This window comes from Clytia hemisphaerica, unplaced genomic scaffold (assembly GCF_902728285.1).
Source record: "Clytia hemisphaerica strain Z4C2 unplaced genomic scaffold, Clytia hemisphaerica genome assembly, whole genome shotgun sequence".
NCBI classification, from domain to species: Eukaryota; Metazoa; Cnidaria; class Hydrozoa; order Leptothecata; family Clytiidae; genus Clytia; species Clytia hemisphaerica.
Window position 1 is genome coordinate 362,195 of NW_027104229.1, and position 22,379 is coordinate 384,573.

Consider the following 22,379-nt stretch of genomic DNA (forward strand, 5'->3'; position numbering starts at 1 on the left):
TTTACTAACGTTAACGAGAACTGAAAATGTAATAGGCTAGCATGGTTCAGCCAATCACATTTCGAATTTCCAATAGCCTATGACATTTTCCGTTTCCGTTCGTGAATTATCTGCCTAACTAAATTGAAGCTGAAAGCCAATGTGGTGGAGCGTATACGTGCGTTCTCGAAACCTTGTCGAAAATCTGTTACCCACTGGGTTTTATATAAAATCTTGGCAGCAGTTTCTCGATCCCGGCCAATCATAAATCTTTGTGGTGTACCACTACTCGATAGCGGTGTAAATGAATAGAGAGTGCTAGATCTATTTTCCACGTATGATGTAGCACTTTTGACTTTGAATTTTAACACTGCGATGGAGGTTTTTTTCGGGTACCACTTTGTTAAAACTCCGATCAAAGATGGCAGATATCGCTTAGTACAGGGTGTATAAAGGTCAGTGTTCTTACCTGACTAGGGTTGATTTCTTTGACAAGTCGCTGAAGAAAGGATGCCAGATCTGTTGACCGTGGTGTCGCACCGACGAAATGGAAAAACACACGACATTTCTTCACATTCCTACATAAATAAACAAAACAAAATGTTGTGTTTTCAGTCACCTCTTTGAATTTTGAAACCTTTAATCATTTTAAATTAGTCGTACAATCCTGGACAGAGCTGTTTATTCACTCCATCCCCAAATATCAAAATTCCGCAACCCCAACATTGATTTTTTTGGGGGGAGGGGGGGGGCTTGCTAGCCTATACTAGACGTCACCTGCGTTTTTCTACGCAATTAACGTCTATTCCACTTTGCAACTTTTTCGAATGTTTTGAGCTCAGGTAGGGCTTTTTTGCAGTAGCAAAAATATCGAATTTGCGTCATAGAAAGTGAAAGGCTTTTATTTTTCGAAAATCGTCAAAGTGGAACTCACTAAGAAACGAGATGAAAAATCCCGGTTTTTAGTGAGGTGCTCGCTAGGGACTTGCCGGTGGAAAAGGGTCATCGGACACCAGTTTTATAGCACGATTATTTGATTTGATTCCATCAATTGATTTTCACCATCGATTTTTTCGTATGTTTCTCGGGATTATATTTGCTAGTTTTTTTATCAATTGTTAAACATTTTTTTATTTCTATAAAGTAATTCAAAGACTAACATTTTCAAAGTCCTTTCTACTCCCGATGGTTTCAAAAAATGGATAAGTAAATAGAATTTTTTAGATGCGTAAAATAATGCATCGAATCTTGAAAAAAATTTGTTAAAATTGTTAACAGAATTATTTCCAAATAAATCTTCAGACCAATTTAAACTTTACAGTATCATAACTATGTTTTATGAATCTGGACGAGAATCATTATCAATCTTTATTTGTGTGGGTCATTTGACCAAAACCCTCCTATTGACAGGACAGAAATCGTGCGTTTGCATCTCAACTGGACTAAAGATACCGTCAGAATACAGAGGGAAAAGTTGCGATACTGAAACTAACCCTGGCATAGTAATAGCTCCATCAGTAACGAGTTCGGTAGCTCGATGAGCACTTTTAGCCATTAAGGCACTCTTCCCTGCACCAGCAATCCCAACCACTAGTAAAGGTGCTTCAGTCGTATGTCCCTTCATGACGTAATCTTCAATCTGTAAAAAGTTTAAAAGATGGAATGTTGAGAAAAACTCACAAGAATATAAGGTCTTCAAATTCAATCCAGAAAAGATAGTTTATTTGATACTAAATAATAAAATGGCTATTTTTTTGGGAAATCAGTTCTGAAAACCCATTACGGACTGAATTTATCAAGATTTTAAAAGCAGCAAACAAATTCCCCTTTCAATCAAATAGGATTCTTTTGAAATTTCATTGTACATAGCTATAATTTTTTCGCTTTTTGTCAAATTTCTAGCTTCCCTTTATTAAAAAGAGATCATAGTTGAGCTACATGCAGATGAAGTTACATGAAAGATTATGAAAACTTCAACTTTTAAGCAGTCGCTCCACTTTCTGTTTAATCTACCTTATCGGCCAAAATTTAGTCGGCCTTAATTATAGTCGGTCCTAATTTTACTCACCTCGTCAAAATTTAGTCACTAAGGGCCGACTAATAATTAAGACCGACTAAAAATTTGGGCCATTTTTTAATTTACAAGCAGATGGAAAATAGGAGAAAGCTTAAAATACTGGAAAATAAGGAAAGCTTAATTCGCAACCTTAATTTTAAAAAGGCCTAAGTCCACTTACCCCTCAATTTTAAAAAGGCCTAAGTCCACTAACCCCTCAATTTTAAAAAGGCCTAAGTCCACTTACCCCCCAATTTTAAAGAGGCCTAAGTCCATTTTTATGAAAAATGAGTTTTTTGTACTTTCTGCATCTATGAGTCACTAGCTTCCTTTTGATGTGTATAATGTAAAGATTTTATGCTTAAAAGGCCTTAAAATTTCTCGATGAAGGTTAGATAAAAAGTGTGTTTAGTTTTAAAAAGGCCTAAGTCCATCCAGTGTTTATAGATCATGGGCCTAAGTCCATCGCAAAAGAAAACTTTAATTTTAAAAAGGCCTAAGTCCATTTAATAGGCCTAAGTCCATGTTTAATGGGCCTAAGTCCATACTCAAAGGGCCTAAGTCCATTCAAAGGATCTAATCCACATTAAAAGGGCCTAAATGGATCAAAATAGTTTTTAGGTTTTCAGTTGTCAATGTTTTTTTGGTCAATTTCTATGGTATTGTATATTCTCAAGGTTTGTGTTTTTTTACGATCTATTGCATTATAAGCAATTTTGTTTGAAGCTTAGGAAAGCTTATAAAAGGTTTTGTTTGAAAGATTGAATGGGGTGACTGAAACTACCTTGAATTTCACCCAGGTGCAAAGTGAGGAGATTCCTTTGCAAGGGTGGGGTTATCCTGTAAAAACCCAGGTGGGGGAGATTTTTGAAGATTTTCTATTGGGGTACTCAGTGGGTTGCATAGATAGTGTTGTTTACTCCCCTCTAAATTTTCCTGATGGGACTTCAGGTGTTTTAGCATTTAAGAATCTTCCATTATTTGCCTTGGGTATGCGGGCTGAACTAGTCTCAGTCTCAAAGTCTGGCGTCCTTGCCCTGCATAACCTGAGGTTTCTTTGTTTCTGATTTCGTGGCACCTTGTGCACCATTTCAAAAAAAGTTCTGTTTGCAAAAATTGGGTCAGGTGCTGCACAAACCTGGTCTACTATAATCAAACTTAATTGTGTAGGTAGTTCAGCATAAGTCCTGTAGCGATGCTGGTCTTGCAGCACAAAAGCGTTTCATGTTTGATTTCCCTTTCCTTTCTTTATCTTTCATTTCTGTTTCCTATCTTGCCTTTGATATCTTGCATGTGCTTGATTGACAGTCTAGCTTTTATAAGTCAATTTATCAAACTTTTTTTTGTGTTTTACTAAAACCTTTCCATGTAACTTACTTTTCAGTAGAGCTTTTGAATTTTGTTAATTATTCTAATATTATCTAGAATACTTTACTATATCATACTCGGTTGAAAAAACAAGCTATTTTGTGTTCAGGGCTGCAAATAAATATTTTTAGTCACTCCGAAATCATGTCCGACAGAAATGAAATCCTATCTGTCAAACTCAAAATCCTGTCGGTCATTCAGTGATATTTTTTTCTAAAATTATACAGTCTTGAAAGTTACGTAGAAAGCAAGTAGGTAAAATAAAAGTGACCTTGGAACATTTCGTTACTGTAACAGAAAAATTGATTCGATAAAAGTGATCTTAGAAACACCCTTGAAAGGGGCCCCTTGAAAGTTACGAAGATAGCGAGTCAGTAAAAAAGTGATCTTAGAAATATTCTTGAAAGTTATGAAGTGATCTTAGAAATATTGTCGATAAAAGTTAACTTTTGAAACACCCTTGAAAGGTATTTCACTTACATAAAGATTTCAAAGTTATCCTTAAAAATTACTGATAATGAATTTTCCTTGCCTTACTTGAAAACTGTTTAATTTTTTTTACTTTAGCAAGTTTTTCTTCACTTTCACTTAAGTCTTAAGGCTGCTTAAGGCTTTAATACATTCTGTATTCTATGACCTCAAAGGAAAAGCTCACTTTTATTGGAAAACAGAAATAAGTATAGCACTCAAATCTCTAGACCAGATTCCGATTAAAATGTATTTTTTTGAACTTCCTAACTGAATACATAACTTTGACCAACCATATCTAGTGTCCTACTGTAGTAAACTGTAATGGTACTATATGTTCTTGATTGTTGTCCTAAACTGCAGAATAGTACACAAATAGTAAACAAACAATTTGAAGTTTAACCCTAACACCCCCTGTGTATAGTACACCAGGGGGGGGGGTCGGTACTAAAATCTCAGACATCATGACATTTAGTGACGTGGTGGTACTGCAAAAAAGCTCAAAAATAATTTTAGTACCATGTGTACTAAAATACCAAAAAGGGTGGTCCCTTAAAGAAATTTTTGAAAAATCTCAGTATTTTGTTCTAAAATCAGGCAAAATGGAGCATTTTTTTAACAATTTTGGAAAAAATTTGATTTTTTTTTTCAGGAATTTTCGAAAAAATTTTCAGAAATCTTTCAGAATTTTTCCAATTTTTTAAATATTTTTTAAAAATATCTTTATGTACAGTTCAGCACAGTTTAGTAATGAAATTATATTATTTTGCAGATTGATGCACTAAATTCGACTAGATTTGTAACAATGACCCCATTTTGGTAAATTTAAAGCCGTAAAAGGGCAAAAAATGGGTGGTATCTATGTTAAATTGCTCAAAATAATTTTAGTACATGTGTACTAAAATAACATTAGGTGGGGGTATGTCAAAAATTAGCGAAAATCCTTTTAGTACTCATGTATGTCTTACATTTTAGTATTGACCCCCCCCCCCCTGAGTACACAATACAGTATACAATACTAAGCAGAATGGAAAGATATTTCTTATGTATAATCTCACAACAAAAAAAGCTTCCTTTCAATCAAATAGCTAAAAAAGCCAGAACTGCAATAATCAAGCTTGAAGTATGAACGAAAAAAATGAATTGCGCAAAACGTTGATTTTAACCTAACTAGCAACAACAATCTTTTATATGTAACTTATCTTATAGGCTATGTTACAAAGACTCTAGGCATGCCTATTGTGATGATTAATGATAAAATGAGCTCATAACATTCTTTAAACTCTTTTGTGTTAAAATTTTGAATGACTTTTGAATTACATTTTATCATTATTTCCTACAGTATTAAAAAAGGGAAGAAATTCATTATTTGTGGACTTAGGCCCTTTGATAAAACTTTCTTAGGACTTAGGCCCATTAATTTTCTGAAACAATTTAAGGATCTAGTCGTATTACTTTTATTATTTCCTACAACAGTAATTAAGGGCAGAAATGAATTTTGTGGACTTAGGCCCTTTAATAGAACTTTTGTTGGACTTAGGCCCAATTGTTTAAAACAAACTAGGGCCTAAGTCCAATTTTCAGAAAACTTTTTAAGTTTTAAAAAGGCCTAAGTCCAATACATCATTACTTTTGAGCCCCACTCAACATAAAAATGTCATATTGGACCAATGCAAGCTTAAAAAACTTTGTATTAAGCATAAAAACCAGAAAAACATTACATCGACAGCAGAAAATAGATATGTAGCAAGTTATAAGCAACAAAAGTTTTTTGGCTTTTTCTAAAAATGTGAAAAATGGACTTAGGCCTTTTTAAAACTCACCTCTTTTGGACTTAGGCCTTTTTAAAATTAAATGGCTTTGGACTTAGGCCTTTTTAAAATTAAATGGCTATGGACTTAGGCCTTTTTAAAATTAAGGTTGCGAATTATAAACTTTTAATTTGGCCCAAATTTTTGGCGGCCTTAATTTTAGTCACAAAGCCAAAATTTAGTCACTTAGGCCAGGGCCGACTAAGTTTTGTGCGATAAGGTATTTCAAATAGCAATAAACCGTACCTGTTGAAGTATCTTATCTCTACCAAGCACACAACTCGAACGACTGTCCAAAAACATCTAATAAGAAAGAAAATAAGATATGAGACAGCCCTGATCGTTTTCGTTTGAAAGGGATATAATCAGTTGGTTTGAGATCCTCTGGTCCGTAAGTTATTTTTTATAGTTCTGCGTTAAACCTAAAACATCCATAAATCTTGGTATTATGAGCCGAATTAAAAAAACTGTAGAATTTTAGCGAAAAAATCGTGTAAAACCCCATTTTAAGGGTTTTCTGACTATTGTCTTGCTTATATGCACCTCTTCGAATTCATTTTTAAAAACAGTTGTAAATTCATTGAAACCCTTGAAAAATATTTTTAATGCTTCAAACAATTTCCAATAAACTACAAACATGATTTTCAGTCATTCTGGGCAATTTTGAGAAATATTTTGAGAAAAATTGAAATTTTTATTTAACCTTTTCAGCGCGCAACATTTTCTGAAAAAATGTGAAAATTTCCAACTTTTATTTTTTCTTCAGTTAACTATTACCGAGTCCCAGGCATAAGGCTATAACCCGTGACCACTTGATTTAAAATGGCATAAACCGAATGCTTTTAGAAAAAGTATAAAAATACCTTTTCAATGATGCCAAAACCATTGTCTTACTCTCAAATTACAAGCTTGCGCTAATTTGATATTTCAAAACGTGTACACACGGCTGCTGAGTTTAAAGGGTTAAAACTGAAGAAAAAATTAGAATAGAATTAAAAAACACGAACCTCGTGAGCATCACGTTGAATTTGTAGAGGATCCATAGGGCTTTCATCCAAAGGATACAGTTCCTCGATTTTAGATTGGAAAAAGCTGTAAACCTAAACAAAAATACATTTAATATTGTAAATACGAGTATTAACTGAGTGAATAGGCGACTGTAGTCAAAGGTAACCCAAAGGCCCTTATTTGTCTAGCTGCCTATACCTGAAGGTAGATGTGGACACGGCTGTTAATTTTAACTTAGGTATGGGAGCTCTATTGAGTGAATTGGAAAATCAAATGAGGACTTAACAAAACTCCTGGACAGTGAATGTATAGTTAAAACATGATACGTAATTTAACTTAGATAACGCACTTTAGATTGATATGCATGCAACGGCAAAGGATTTTCAATAAAATGTAGAAAGGAAAGGAACAAAGAAATGGCTTACAATATGAGAGAATTCCGATTCTTCACCAGTCAAACCGGACAACTTGATGGAACCATCAGAATTGAATTGACATTTCACTGAATAATTTTTCACATTGGTTTCCTGAAAGGTGAATTAAATTCAGCAACAACATGTATTGTATGCCCGAAAAATATATTTTTTATTCAAAATCTCTCAAATTTCTTTTTTGATTTTCAAGGAGCGAAATTTTCTGCAGGAGGGGGTGTGACAAAAGGGGTGAAGAACTATTTCTGAGGAAATGTGACATCCTTTTGGACAAAATAGACTATATATTTTGAGTGATGGATGACATGTATTTAGGTACTTATATGGTGGTACCTTATATCAGACAGCCAAATACCAGATTATGGGTAAGTCATTTTGTCCAAACTAACATACTGGTTAATAATACTTGCTGGTAAATAAATTTAGCATACTAGAATTTAAGTCTGTAAAAGATACAGGAATGGAAACATTTTTTTAGCCCAATACCCAAACACTGAAATACTGAATGAAAATGTTTTGTCAGTAATAAAACTTACAGGAAAAGTTTTTGAAATGGTTTCCTTGAGCTTTTCAAGTTTTGTTTTGAATTCTGCTTCTTCAAAATCATTCTTCAAATCGTCAGGAATGTTTTCCTTTCCATCAATATCTCGGATCAAAAACAAGGCTACAAAGAAAAATCAATTTCATCAATTGTTAAACATTAGAAAAGAGATATATAAGGAACGATGGTCAAGTGCTTAAGGCAGTGAGTGAAGAAATATGAAGATGAAAAAATTAAACTTTTGATACAAGCATGGTATGAATTTGATTTTTACACCATTGGGAGACACACTTGAGAAATTAAACATCAATCGATATGAAAGAAAATTATACATTCATTATAGATAACTCAGAGATTCCACTCTTGTCCCATTTATTTGGGTAGCGCCAATGATGAGTTTCTATTTGGAGTGTCGGCTTGGTGATAAGAGAGTTAAAAATTGGCAAAAATATTGTCCCCAGTGGAAGTGGAAAATTATACTCTAATTTTTGTCCCTGCTGAAAATAATCTGATAAGCCAATCCTCACTGCAAAATACTGTGCTATTTTTTTCATCCCCACTGAATTTTCTGACTCGAAAACAATGGGATTCAAATTCCCAGCCACAAAAAGACATTGGAAAATCAACCCCCATTGAGTTTTGGTTTGTTATTTTTACCCCCACTTGCTGAAAAAATCCCACCGGGTCTACCTACGAAAAGGGGGCCGGGTGTTGAAATAAAATGGAATAACATATCTTACCATTTGGGTTTAATTTTCTCATAGCACCATGGACGATTTCCATTTCAGTAACACTGAGTCCATACACCCACCCGTACTGTGACGCGAGATTCAATGAAAAATCTTCAAATTTTGGTATCCAACCAGCACGGTCACTAAAAAGATTTTGTGACATAAACTTTTGTGAATTCTTAAACACAAAAAAATCCATTTTTGTCAATAAATGAACCAAATTTAATTTGTTATCCATGCTCTCAAATAGCTGAACCATATTTAAAGATACAGTATCATACATAGAAAGGATGTGCACCTTTTATGCTGACAATGCAGAATGCATGGCGTGTAATAATAATCCCTGTGCTAGGCACAACATAGTTAGAAAGTGAAAAAGTATCTAAAAATTGAGGCTATGAAGCTAAAAATCATTCCCTACCCAGCTAGGTTGAGGAAAAAGGGAGCGGTATTATCCTCACAGCATCTGTCCAGTTCACTTAGACAAATTTTGATGGTTTCTTCTGACGTCGAGTCTTTTGGTACACCCTAGAGAAATTGTTAATTTAGAGTCATTTTGTTGTTTTACATTAGACAAATTTTAACTTCTTTGCTGATAAAGGGCTGACACAGCTTTCACAAGAAATTCTGATCAAAGTCACAAAGATTTATCTTATTCCATAGTCAGTGAGTACAAAGTAAAAGAGAGTAATTTCTGACCTCAAAAAAGTCCTCAAATATGGTAGAATCTATCTCAACTACTTTAGATGGACAATCTTAAGCTTTATCAAAATATTGATATGATGTAGTTTAATACAGTAGGTTTCTTGTATTTTATATAGCATTCTTACCCATCTTAAATCACATTCAACAAGACGAAGTTTCCTTGCTTCACACCATAAACGAAGATCTGGAAATACCTAGAAGATGAAAAATTGAAAATTCAATGACAGAACAATGTAGTAATATAGCCTAGAAATCTAAGTCAGATTGATTCAGTCACTTAGTAAAATCTGATGGTAAGTTGTGACTGAATATCTGGCTTAGTACAAGTAAACTCGGTTTCTTATCAACTGACAAAAACGAAATTTCAAATTTTCCCGGGCACGTTTTTGTAAATGCACATAAATTTGTATAATTTGTTCAACACATATTTTTCAACAAAAGATTTCCCATAACTCATTCGCATAAAAAAAGTAAAAATATAAAAATAAGGAATTTGTTAGATAAATACACCCTCCTCCCTATTTACTCAACTTCTTTTTAATTCATTTTTATAAAGGTTTTTCAAATTAAAAGAGGGAGAGAGAAAAATATATCTTTCTTTTTATACAAAAAGTACAGAATAAAATATGTTATAATGTTATATTATATAAAATATTTCTTTTGTTGAAAAGTAAAAAGCGTTTTCAAAACAAACGAAAAATTTCGTTTCTTATCACATGGTCTATTATGGCCAATTAGAAGGGGCCAAATGCTTGCCGAGCCTCACCGACTTCTGCGTTCAAAGTATGAACGCGCGCTTCACCCAAGCCAGTTTTTCAAGGCAAACTTAAAATTCCGTACATCATAAAAATCTTTAAAGCACCGATAACGCTATTTTGTCTTCAGCCGTATCTTGGCCTTGTAAAAACTGGCTTGGTTAACCAGGCTAGTAGTAATAAAAATTTAAAAATTTGCTTCCATAATGGCATAACTTGACCCAACATGAAAAACCTCTAATAAGCATAGCAAGAATTTTACCAAAATGATACAAAAATAGTAGAACAACTTTTTATAAGCATAAAAATTTGGTAATCTCAACAAAATGTTATTGATTATTACTTTGGTGTAAAACCTTAAGTGCGATATTGAGTTATTTACCTCTTTGACAAGGACTTCTCGTTCTTGATGAAAATCTTTGAAAGTTGATGATACAAACAGCCTGATAGTTTTCCAACCTTTACGGCTGGTTGCAGGCTGCAAATTGATTTTGTTTGCATCACTAGACTGTTTTACGATATTCCACATCTCATCAGGGGAAGTTGGCTTCAAAGCTACAACTTCTTCAAAAGATAACTTGACTTCCTCTGCTTTTGCCCTGTAAAAGAAAAACAAAGAAACATGGTTTTTATAGAGCTTTTTATACCCACTTCCAATGTCCCCAAGGATTTTTACATATTTTTAAGATTTTTATCCTGGATCTTTTTCAAGGTTTTTAAAAATATACTCTTATGAGAGAGTTTGCGGTGTTCCTGAGAATATAAGTAACCAACGATTTAAAATTTGACAATGCATTTCGAAAATTAATTTTGTAGTTTTTTCTTTACAAAAGGGAAATAATTTGAGTCATAGCAAAGTAAAAATGCAAACAGGTTGTCTAGTTTTCAAGACTTTCAAGAACCTATACCATCCTGTAGAAATTCATAAAAATTCACATCTTTGCATGAAAAACTCCATTTCTATAAAACCTTTAGATATTACACTCATACAAGCCCCGTTTCTTGGAAACAAACCTTAATATTTTTTGTGCAGATTTAGACAGATACAAACAGATATGAATAAAAAAAGCGTTAAATTCAAAGAAAGCAGAACTTGATCCTTTTTCATCATTCAAAATTAAATAAATTGAAAATTGAAAATGAAATTTATAACTTCGAAAAATAAAAAATAAAACAGTTTATATATCTATCATGATGTTAATTTTAAGTGCAATTATCAAAACAACAAAAATCGTACAAATTGTTTCCTTATTTTTGAAGCCATGATATTATTTATTGTGGGGTATCAACAAATAAGACTATCCATATTTCCTAGTATTGTTTAATTGTTTCTTTGTTGAAAGTGACTAAATACATACAAATTCTACTTGAGGTCTTAAAAAGTTTCCAATAAAATACATACTCCTTGTGCTTTATTAAAGTTGATGCTAGTCAAAAATAGTGTGACATTTTTATTTCTCCAAAAAAACACCAAATTTAGAATTTTGTCAATAACTTTCTCAAATCTTGGTATCCTGAAATAAGATTTCAGGAGGGGATAGAGCTAATGAAGACAAAGCCATGGATATAGGTATTTCCCTTATTCGAGCCAGTTTGAGGTTGACAGACCAAAAATGACCATTTCAAGGAAATGTCATCCTCAGAAAAGGGAACTAAAAAGGAAATGTAAAAAATGGTGAGATTAGCCTCTTGGATAGTTATACAAGACAAAAAGTGTTAAAAGAACCAAGTTTTTATGTTATATTACCTAATTTGAGGTTGACAAAGTCGAAGTTATTAAAATGCACTGTAAACCTCAAAATTTGGACTTTGAACATTACAATATGTTTTAAGTAAGGCAAAAAAGCTAAGCAAAGATAGATTTTAAACAAAACCCATTAAAATGAGCTGTTTTTGAGGTTGACAAGCCGAAAAAGTCTGTATTGAGTTAAAAGTGGGGAGAAAAGGCTTTATGGGCTGTCAACCTCAAAAAACGCTTCAATAATCATTTAAATCCAATTCCATAGTCTTTCTGTCTTAAAAACAAATATAATTGAGGTTTACAAATGATTTTAAAAGAGCTTCTGGCTGTTCCCACCATAAGGCACTTTACCTTGCATTGAAATAAACGTTGTTGTCAACCTCAAAACTTGCTCAAATAACAGATATTTCCTTGGAAAAAAGATTTTTAGATGGTCAATAATGATATTTTGTAAACCAAAGTCATCATATTTATCTACCTTTGTCAAAATTATGCACAAAACTAATGTTAACCTCATTTTTGGAGCCATTTAATAAATGTCAACCTCAAATAACACCCTTCATAGCAATTTTTAACCCTTTGAAATAATTTCAGAGCTATAACATATCCAAAATCTAATTCAAAAGTCAACTTACAGGGTGTCAAAGAACCCTAACAGTGTCAACCTCAGGTCATGTTAACCTCAACTTTTGCTCCCACTTCAAAAAAACGTATCTCGAGTTAGGGTAAACCTCATAAAAAGATACTTATATGCCTAGAAAGCAAAATTATTCAGCCTAACCATACTAAAGTTTCAGTTGTCAACCTCAAACTTAGCACATTTTATAGGGCTAAATGTAAACCTCAACAAAAATGTCACAAATACCCCCTCTATTTTTGACCAGCATCAGTTTGATAAATTTTTTTTTGGAAATCAACTTACTCAGGTGCTTTGACTGTTTTAATTATTTTAATGGGTTGTTCTTTAGATTCATCAATTCCTTGTTGAACTGGTTCCTCTTTGCATTCAGAAACTTCTTGCTTTGGAGGGTGGTTATTATTGTTTTGGCTAACACTTCCAGGTGGTTGAGCTCCCCTTGATTGACCAGCACTATCCTGAGCCCCAGAACCTAAAAATATCAAGTAATAATAATTATTGTTAAACCTTTTATTATCTTTGTGCTTTTACTGGTCTTAGTAAACTGGTAAGGAAGGTTTCTTGTACAAAAAAATATGACACATCATATGATCCTCTAAAAAGTTTTCTCAATTTTTCTGTTCGTTGGTTTGACCAAGAAAAAACAATACAGTACATAAATTTGCAGTACTTTTATTATTAAGGTTCTAGAAGTGAATTATTTTTTCCAAATTTGGGTGTTTGAAATTCAACTGAATTGGAAAAATAATAAACTTTGATGTATAAAATAATCAAGACGCATGATCTTACTAGTTTCTTTCTTCTTCTTTTTAGCAACAATGGATCCCATTGTTCATAGTGACATTTTTTTAAAGTGACCTTGAATGTACCAAAGGAGATTCTTATTATCTTTTTATTCATTTTTAAAGATAATGTTATATGTTCCAAATAATATACAGCCTAAGTACTAAATCCAGTACAAAAAAGTGATGAAAATTAAAACACAAAAAAGGAGGATTAGGTCTTTGGCAAGACAGAAACATTAACTACAATACTGAGTAGACAACAGACTAAATTATAACCTTGAAATAAATAATAGTCTCTGAAAATCTTTCTAGTCCAGTAAAAAATCATTGAATAAAAGAAGCTAGTCTGGAATGTTGATTTGCCGTCACCCGACCAACCCTACCTTGAACCCTGCCCACCCAAAAAAGTTTTATTGCCATTTTAAAGCAGACTTGTTTTTTTTTTAACTTCAAACAATGAAATCAAAACTTGTAAACACTGTTGATTTTCATTTTCAGATAGAACATTAAGTTTTTCTCTAATTATAAACTACCAGCTTGACGCGTGGCGTTCTGAAGGGAAAGTTTGACTCTTAAAAAATTGAATACGTCAAAAAAACTGTTAACCCAAAATATAAGGCCTGGTGACGGCAAACCAACATTTTGTCCAGCCCTTTGGTTTTTTGCACAAATCCCTGTAACTATGGGTGAGTACCCTGTTGCTAAGATGTTGGCTTGAAATATAATAAAACCACTGAAAACAAAAGTAAAATTGGTCCACACTTCTAATCCCGTAACCTTCATGTAAAAATTGGAGAACGAAAACGAAAAATTTTGCCGAATTCACGAAAGTCCTCCTCGCCAAAGCTTATACCCCTTAAAGTATGTCACAACCACGGAGCGCTGACTTTTAATTTTATGACTTTTTCTCACTCCTTTGGTTTCCATGATAAAAAGAAAGTCCTTATTGTGAACTTTGAATTGAATATGCTTAAAATTGAGGTACTTCCACTAACTGATTGGAGAATCATAGAGCGCCGGGCCCCAAAACCGCGCACAGCTCCAAGATAATGGACAAATTATGTTATGAGCGTGTAATTTGACGTCATGCGCTTCAACAAGTCGAGATGTCGCAAATTTCTTTTTCTTCATTGTCAAGAGGAAGGCAATGCAAGTTGGGGGAAAGTTGAAAATGGTACCAAGATTTAGCAGGACCCTACCGACGCACCGGACTTAACGAACACCGGACATGCAAAAGTCTGGTGTAAAATGAAATTTTTTTTACCACAGGACAATTTCTACACCGGACTTAAGGAAGTCGGATGTCCGGTGTCAGAGAAGGATATTTTTTCCCACCGGACAATCAAAACACCGGACATGACCAGTCTGTTGCGTCCGGTGTTTCTTAATTTTTTGTTTCATAAATGTCCGGCGTCCAAAATTCCCTGTATGCAACACCGGACTGACACCGGACTTATTGCTGAACAGGATAGTAAACAGAGATCTTGCTCTACTTGTTCATTGGCTCAGAGCCAATAAGATAAGTCTCAATACATCAAAAACCGAAATTATTTTATTCAGAACTATCAGATCAAAAATCACAAAACATTTAAACTTCAGATTAAATGGACAGCAAATCAAACCTTCCCATCATGCTAAATATCTTGGTGTTATAATTGATGAAAATCTTAACTGGGATACTCATCTGCTCAAACTTTCTCAAAAACTTGCTAGCACTGTAGGTATACTTTCGAAACTTAGGCATTATGTTGACTACAAGACGCTATTATCTGTATACTACTCCCTCTTTGAATCCCATGTCAATTACTGTCTTCCATTTATAGGTTTTACTACTCAAGAGCGTCTAAATAGAATCGAAAAACTTCAAAATAAGGCTCTTCGTATCATGCACTTCAAAAACCAAAGGGAATCTGTTTTACCACTTTACATCAATTCACGTATTCTCCCCATTATCAAACAGCGTTCTCTTAAAAATTGTCTATTTGCCTTTGACTTCTTCAACAAGAAATTACCTGTTTATTTTGATAACTTTCTTAGGAAACTTAGAGAGGATCACAATACACGAAGCACCAATTATCAGCTTGACTTAACTATCACAAACTCGGTAACGTATGGTTCTTATAATATTGCAAACCTTGTTACTAAGGATTGGAACAGCCTTCATTCAAAACTTGTCATAGACCTTTCCTCAGCATCCAAATCAACTCTCAAAAATCACCTTCGTAGCTTTATCTTGACTTCCATGGCAGAAAAGTAGTCTAGCTAATTATTATCATTACCCTTTGTTCTTTTCTTCTTCTTTATTGTCTTTTTTTTTTTTTTCTTCAATTTTTTTTTTTTTTTTTTTTTTTTTTTTCTCTTCTATTATTATTTCTACTATTATTGTTATAATTACTCTCGTACTGCTTATTATTATATCACTCTTGAAACAGGCTTCGGACACCTGGACCTTAATTGAATAACACCTGCGTCTTATTTCCAAGGTCCCCTGGGCATTCTAGTATTCAGTTACTATTTCTTGGGCTCACCTTCCGTATTAAACCCAAATTTCTTGTCCAATCTTAAAATAAGACCTCTTCTGTTTGCTTTTAATTACTCAAAGTAAACGCATTAGTATACCAAAAAATTAAAAACATTACATCTTTTTTTCCTATAAAAAAGGATTTTATTCATAGTCTTCATTAAACTGTGTAACATTCATAAAAAGAAAAATATTTATTTATATCAGTGTTTTTATATGTTTATAATTAGAGAATGTAAATATTTCTTAGGAGTCTTAAACCCCGGTAAATATATATCTATCTATCTATCTATCTATCTTGCGTGCGGTGTAGCGAAAGGATACTTTTTGCCACCGGACAGTCCGGTGCGTCGGCAGGGTGGTGATTTAGCTCATAAAACCTGCCATTTATATTTTATTTACAAACTTTGAAAGGCCAACAACTTGCTATCAATTGCAATTTAAGATGACGTTAAATTTCTTTGATCTTTGACTATTAGTATTCTGGACTATTTAGTTTTGTTCCAAACGGCAATTTTTTACCAAAATATCGAGCTCAAAATTGCACAGAAAGCCGTGTCTTTTTAGACACAACTCAGGCCATTTCTGGAAAGTTGGAATTACAGGAAAGGTGTATATATGCCAATATTTTATACATTTTAGGAGGTTCTCTTGCTTTTTTTTAGTTTAAAAGCATAACCAAGCATAACAAATTTAATGATGTTGATAGCAAAACAAAGCTACCATAATACATTAAAACATTTCATTAATTTGGATCTCTTTCCATCTAATCATTTTCACACAGTCATCCTGCCTCTCCTCTTTTTTTTTTGTCTCGTTATTCTCCTCTTCCTTTCCATCTTTAAAGATTTTATGCATACTTCCTATCCTATCATATTTATAATTAACACAAAAAGAGTAATCTCAGAAAATCTAGGAAAAAGTAGAACTATATCACAAATTAAATATTGAAAGGGAATAAAACGTTTACCTTGGCAACAGTTAAAACAATGAATTAACTTCTTTCCCTCTCGTGTCTTTTCTTCGTGATCTCAAGAGAAATGGAGAAATCGAAAACGAAACCCCGCGGTTTTTCTAATTACAATCCACTTCACGCTCAAGTCCAGTCTCTCTTAGCTAGGCACGAAGAGCGACCACATAGATGAACGTCTCAACTACTGACGACGGTCGCTGAGTCGGCTGAGTATCAGAGGTCAAGTTTTCAAAGAGAACTACATCCTCGCGGGCCCTGAATTTGAACTTGTAGCCCCGAAGGGGCTAGAGATAAATCATAAACCTTTCTCAAGCAAGAAAAAGTAAAGCCTTAAGTTTTCCCCGCATTTAGAAATTTCGTTTGAAAACACACGGGTCACGTGTTCTGGATGGGAAATAAGAGGGCTTCATTCCCGGGGGGGGGGGTACTTAGGCAAAATGGGTGCCGGGTATGTGCGAGCCATAAGGGTACCTTTTCTCATTCCTCAAAAGTCTCTCAAAGGGGTACAAATTCAAAAGTTAGTCTCTGAAAGGGTCCCAAAATCACAAAAATCAAAAATTTCTCTCTCAAAGGGTCACGATTTCCAAGAATTTGGACCAAAATTTGGTGAAAATCAAACCAAAATTTGGAAAAAATGGACCAAAATTTAGGAAAAAGTCTCTCAAAGGGTCCCAAAATCACCAAAATTTTGTCTCTCAAAGGGTCGATTTTCAATTTTCGGCTCGGACATCCGAGCACCGTCACCTCGCAAACCTAGTACCCCCCCCCCGGGGCTTCATTTCCCATCTTATAGTTCTAGCCCCTTCGGGGCTTTACAATCAATAGGTCATTTCACCGTCGAAATGGATCATGGATAATCAGGACTTTCGTGACGTGATGGCGTGAAATTTTGAAAAAAACAGCGTGATAGCGTGAAAATGAAGTGCCGGCGTGATCGTGAAATCGAGTTTTTTTAGGCGTGATGGCGTGAAATTTGCAGTTCAGCGTGATCGTGAAAATTATATTTATTACTTGAATCGTAATTCCATGTCCATTTTAGCCAGTTTAGAGGGTTTAAATTTCAAAATTTTCTTGGTCGGCCCCAATTATGGTGGGGTATAGATCTCATTTTAAAATATAAAAGAAACGGTGCAAACAGTTTTATTCATCTGCTATTTATCCTTGAAACTTCCAATTGTCTTTAGCAGTTGCTAGCTAGTCTTCAAAATAACATAGCCCCTCATGTTTTTACCAAAAAACTTGTGCGTTTAAAAGATTTCCATTATTTTTACATGAATTATTTTTCAAATTGAATTGAAATGGTTCCTAAAATATTACTTTGAGCCCTTCAAAATTCGAAAATTTTCTCCGTTGCCCCACCATGGTGGGTTTTGTCAATTTACTCAAATATACCTCAGCCCTCAAACCGGGGCCCTTTGATGTGACCCACCAGTTGTCAAACAATTTTTGATATGCATGAGTTGAGATTACGTCATTTTTCCTATCCGAAACACCCGAAAAAACTAGAATTTAAAAATAGAAAAACAGAGGTCGCAAATTCCTTCCAGATTTTTCGGGTGTTTCCGATAGGAAAAATGATATAATCTTGACTTACGCGCATGAGAATGCCGAAAAACTGATTGACAGAGAAATTATAAGCATCTATAAAGGCATTTTATCAATACCAATGGATCTAAACGTGGTCTAAAACTGAATTTATCCAGAGAATATGAGCGTGAAAACTAAATTTTCTAGGAGAAATGGCGTGAAATCGAAAAAAATTGCCGTGGTCGTGAAAATCAAAATTTTCAAACGTGATGGCGTGAAATCGAAAAAAAATTAGCGTGATGGCGTGAATTTTGGGTTCGCTGGGGGGGAGGGGCTCTTGTATAGCTTTGCTATAGAAGGTAGTGTTGGATGTGAGTAGTAGGTAGTGAAGGTTGTGGAAATGACCCATGGTTGCGGGACATGTAGGATGTACCGTTGCAACCTCGTCCCGTGTATTCCAGGCTTTATTTACGTTACTGATTGAAATCAGAAAATATTATCTGGCGCTATCAGTAAGTATAAAAAAGCTGATACTCCCGGGGGGGTGCACAGACCTTCTGAAAGGCCGACGATGACGAGCCTCTAGTCTGAAAAGTGAACCCTGTCAGATATGAATGATTGGTAAATTTGGTAAATTTTCCTGCCAGAAAGAAAAATCCCTGCCCCTGAAAGTGGCTGATGGCCAAAGTATTAAGAACAAAAATTAAGAACGTTTAAAGAACGTACTTATAATTTATCTTCCAGTTGATCACATTTATCACACAATACCAAATCAAGATCAACAAATTCAAAAAACTTTTGACTTTCAAGTGAAAGAGATTCAGTACCGCAACCCGAATTCGTGTTCTGATCCAGCAACACTAACCGATACTCGGTCAAATCAGACTAACGTTATTACCCGAATTCAGGTCTCCGAAATCAGTCGAAAAAATACTCGGGTCAATAGACCTTTTCATACATAACATCACTTACCTCGTATTCAAACAATTACCATGGTGATTTTGTCCCTTGAGACATAAAATGATTTTTCATAAATAGAAAGTAGTTTTAATAAAATCCGCTGCGAGTTAATTACCATGGCAATAATTTCAAAACGAGGCAAGTGATGTTTGTAATTTATGAAAAGGTCTATTAAAACCACTCTTACCTGAGTTAACAACTCCACGTACAACTTATTCGCCTGGCGTAAGCGATGATGGCGATTAAAAATCCAAAGCCTCAATCATAAAGGGTGCTATGATAACAACCCACATATTATCGCACAAACATCGCCTTCTGAGATCCATTCTCAAGTGAAACAAGGCATGTCCCAGATATTTTGGCGTGACGCGCACCGCTTCCAATTATTCCTTAACGTTCATATATAGCTCAAAAGAATCATATCAACGAGCGGATTTCCAAAAGTGCTGGGTCAAAAATTTGCATTAAGCCAATCTCAAGATATCGGTCAAAAATTGATTTTGACGTTATAAAATACATCGAAAAAACACGTCATAAGTAAGATTCAAATGACGTCATTATTGAAAACAGCGATAACTTCAATTTTATTAATGCAATCATCACCAAATTTTGACTGGAGTTGTAAATTAATGATTCTGAAATATTGTTCAAAAAATTTCAGAAATTTGAATGACGTCATTTGTTGTCGGGAAAATTTGAAAACGTCAAAAATGCTGACGTCATCATGATTTCAATTTTTTTTTTCATGAAATTAGTTTAGATCGTTATTTACATCTCCAGTCAAAATTTTGCTTTGATTGTAGTAAGTTATTCGGAATTATCGCTTTTTTTCAATAATGACGTCATTTAAATTGTCTTTTTGACGTGTTTTTTCGATGTATTTTATAACGTCAAAATCAGTTTTTGGCCGATATCTTGAGATTGGCTTGATGTAAGTTTATGACCCAGAACTTTTCGAAATCCTCTCGTTGATACAATTCTTTTGAGCTATATATGAAAGTTAATGAATAATGGGAAACGGTGTGCGTCACGCAAAATATATTTGGGACATGCCTTGTTTCACCCGAGTTGTAGCAGCTTTGCTGACCAGGATAAAGGATCTGCAAAAAGAGTACATTAAATATCTCCCCCCAGCGGCACCCCTCATCACGCCATCACGCAAAAATATTTTCTCCATCACGCATCACGAAAATCGCTGAAATCTGTCATCACGCAAAAAATAGTGAAAAATAGCCCAAATCACGCATCACGCCTCAAATTTTCGCCTTATCACGCATCACGCCAAAATCTTGATTACGCCATCAAGCCAAAAAAAATCTCTAATCACGCCATCACGCAAGAAAAAAGTCCCAATCACGCCATCACGCAAACCACTGGGGGGGGCCTCTATAAACAATTGTACAAAAACAGGATTGGTTTATGATGATATCTAGAAGACTATTGTGACTAATTTTTCATCAAAATGGGTTAAGTAGAAATGTTACAACGATCAAATCAGAGACTCAAAACCAATGTCTCTCTCACACGGATTAGAGCTTTGGCGGGAATTTGTCCTCTCAAAGACCAACCGCGCCGCTGCAAATTTTTTTTCCGTGAACGGACGGAAGTATCTTCAACGGTCAGAAGTATCATCTTTTGACGGCCCATTTTCCCTTTCCTATCTTTCACCTTATCTGTTTTTTCTACTTTCTGAGACTTAGTTTCTCGTTTCTGACTGAGTTTTCATACCTGTCAATCATTTGTCCAATATTTACAAAGTTTCTGCAGAAGCTACATTAAAGTATGCTTGATTGCGTCTTAATAAAGGTTTTTTCTGAATGAATATGTGTCTATACTCCATTTTATAAAAACCACAGTTGTCGGCCGGGCACCGGTCAAGCACAAAACAAGGGAAATGGTAAACGGCTAACACCTGCAACGGGCCATGACCTTATGAAAAATGAGTCAATTTCTCCCAAATTTCTGCATAAGCTGTACTGAAGTAAGCTTAATAAAGTTTCAGTAAAGGTTTCTTCCTAAATTCTATTGATCATAGCTTAATATTCTAGTGTACACTTAAATCTGCGCCCGTTTTTCCACTGAGTCTGTGCTCACACTTATGTTTTTTTGCTACATTATACTCTAGCGACCAGCTGGACTCTTGTTCACCTCGATTCTAGTATGTGCTCTCCTTCAGCTTAAACACCTTTTCTCATGTGACCCTGCAAATTGTGCGTCCCCTATTAGTATACTATTTTTAACACACTTTTTATTAATGTACTATGTTTGAACTTTTTAAATTTTTCTGAATTTTAATCTAATAAATCTAATTTAAAATTGTATAAATTACCTATTTTCTATATTTTTATATCTTTATCTTAGCTATTAAACCTTTTCATTTTTGTATTTTTACGTAGAATTTGCGAGATTAGGCATTTTTTGTCTTATGCAAATATAAAAACTAGATCTAGAACCTACTTGTACATAATTCAAAATGACAATGTCCGCCGGAACAAGCATGATAACTCTAGCCATACTCCACCGTACCAATTCACTATTTTAGGCCAAAACTTTATGAAAATTTAGTCGATATTTTCCAAATTTATACAGGAACTGTATTGAAGTATACTGAGCCTAATTCCAATAAAGGTTTCTTCTAAATAAATCTGTATCCATGATGTAAAATAAAGGTGATGACCGTCAAAAGCACGGTTGAGATTGTTGAAGAAGTCCAGTTTGGCCTAATACTTCATGAAAAATTGACCAATGTTTCCCAAATTTATACAGGAGCTGTACTGAAGTACACGTTTTTTTTTTATAAGGAACACGTTCGAGGTGAAGTAGTCCAAAAAAATACGGAATTGTTAAGGAACTGCTCAGGCTAAGAATAAGAAAACAGGTTCTAAGGAACAGTAAAAGTAAGAGTTTTCACTTGAACTAGCTATGTAAATAAGGAACTCAAAAGGAACTTTGAGGCTGAAATGTTCTATTAAAATAAGGAACTCCAGGCTCAGAGCAAAGTTAAGGTTCCTTATATAAAAAAAAACGTGTATGCGGTCAGTTCCAAAAGAAGTTTGTTCTAAAGGCCTTGTCGAATGTAAAATCAAAGTATAGCCGGTACAAGCAGAACATTGGTCGTCTCAGCGGTGCATCATTTTGGGTCTAAACCTTTCAAAAATGGGAGCAATCGTCTCAAATTTTACAGGAGCTGTAATGAGTATGCTCATCGAAACCGTTGATTTTCCTCTGATAAAATCGTATCCATGATGTAAAACAAAGTGACCAGCCAAACCAAGTACCAGAAATCAGTTCGCAAACATCAAATTCACAGCAAAAAAAACAAAAAAACTCCCAGTAATTGGGGATTAGAAATCACTACTCTATCACAATTTTCAATACTTTT

General features: G+C 34.3%; 1 protein-coding gene across 2 annotated transcripts in view; it reads right to left on the reverse strand.

Annotated features, from left to right (window-relative positions):
• The window catches only part of LOC136815884 (TPR repeat-containing protein DDB_G0287407-like), a 44,565-nt gene extending 27,939 nt beyond the window's left edge, over nt 1–16,626 (reverse strand). The window contains exons 1-12 of one of the 2 annotated variants that reach the window (XM_067072333.1): nt 16,508–16,626; nt 12,517–12,703; nt 10,236–10,452; nt 9,224–9,292; nt 8,815–8,921; nt 8,403–8,536; nt 7,658–7,785; nt 7,116–7,217; nt 6,690–6,782; nt 5,929–5,985; nt 1,473–1,618; nt 449–557 (exon numbers count right to left, since the gene is read on the reverse strand). In XM_067072333.1, coding sequence (XP_066928434.1) covers nt 449–557; nt 1,473–1,618; nt 5,929–5,985; nt 6,690–6,782; nt 7,116–7,217; nt 7,658–7,785; nt 8,403–8,536; nt 8,815–8,921; nt 9,224–9,292; nt 10,236–10,382 — 1,092 coding nt within the window. In that variant the 5' untranslated portion in view covers nt 10,383–10,452; nt 12,517–12,703; nt 16,508–16,626. Of the gene's footprint in view, nt 1–448; nt 558–1,472; nt 1,619–5,928; nt 5,986–6,689; nt 6,783–7,115; nt 7,218–7,657; nt 7,786–8,402; nt 8,537–8,814; nt 8,922–9,223; nt 9,293–10,235; nt 10,453–12,516; nt 12,704–13,020; nt 13,125–16,507 lie in introns of those variants that run through there. The other variant, XM_067072332.1, reaches the window with a different exon arrangement.
• Nucleotides 16,627–22,379: the final 5,753 nt, after the last annotated feature.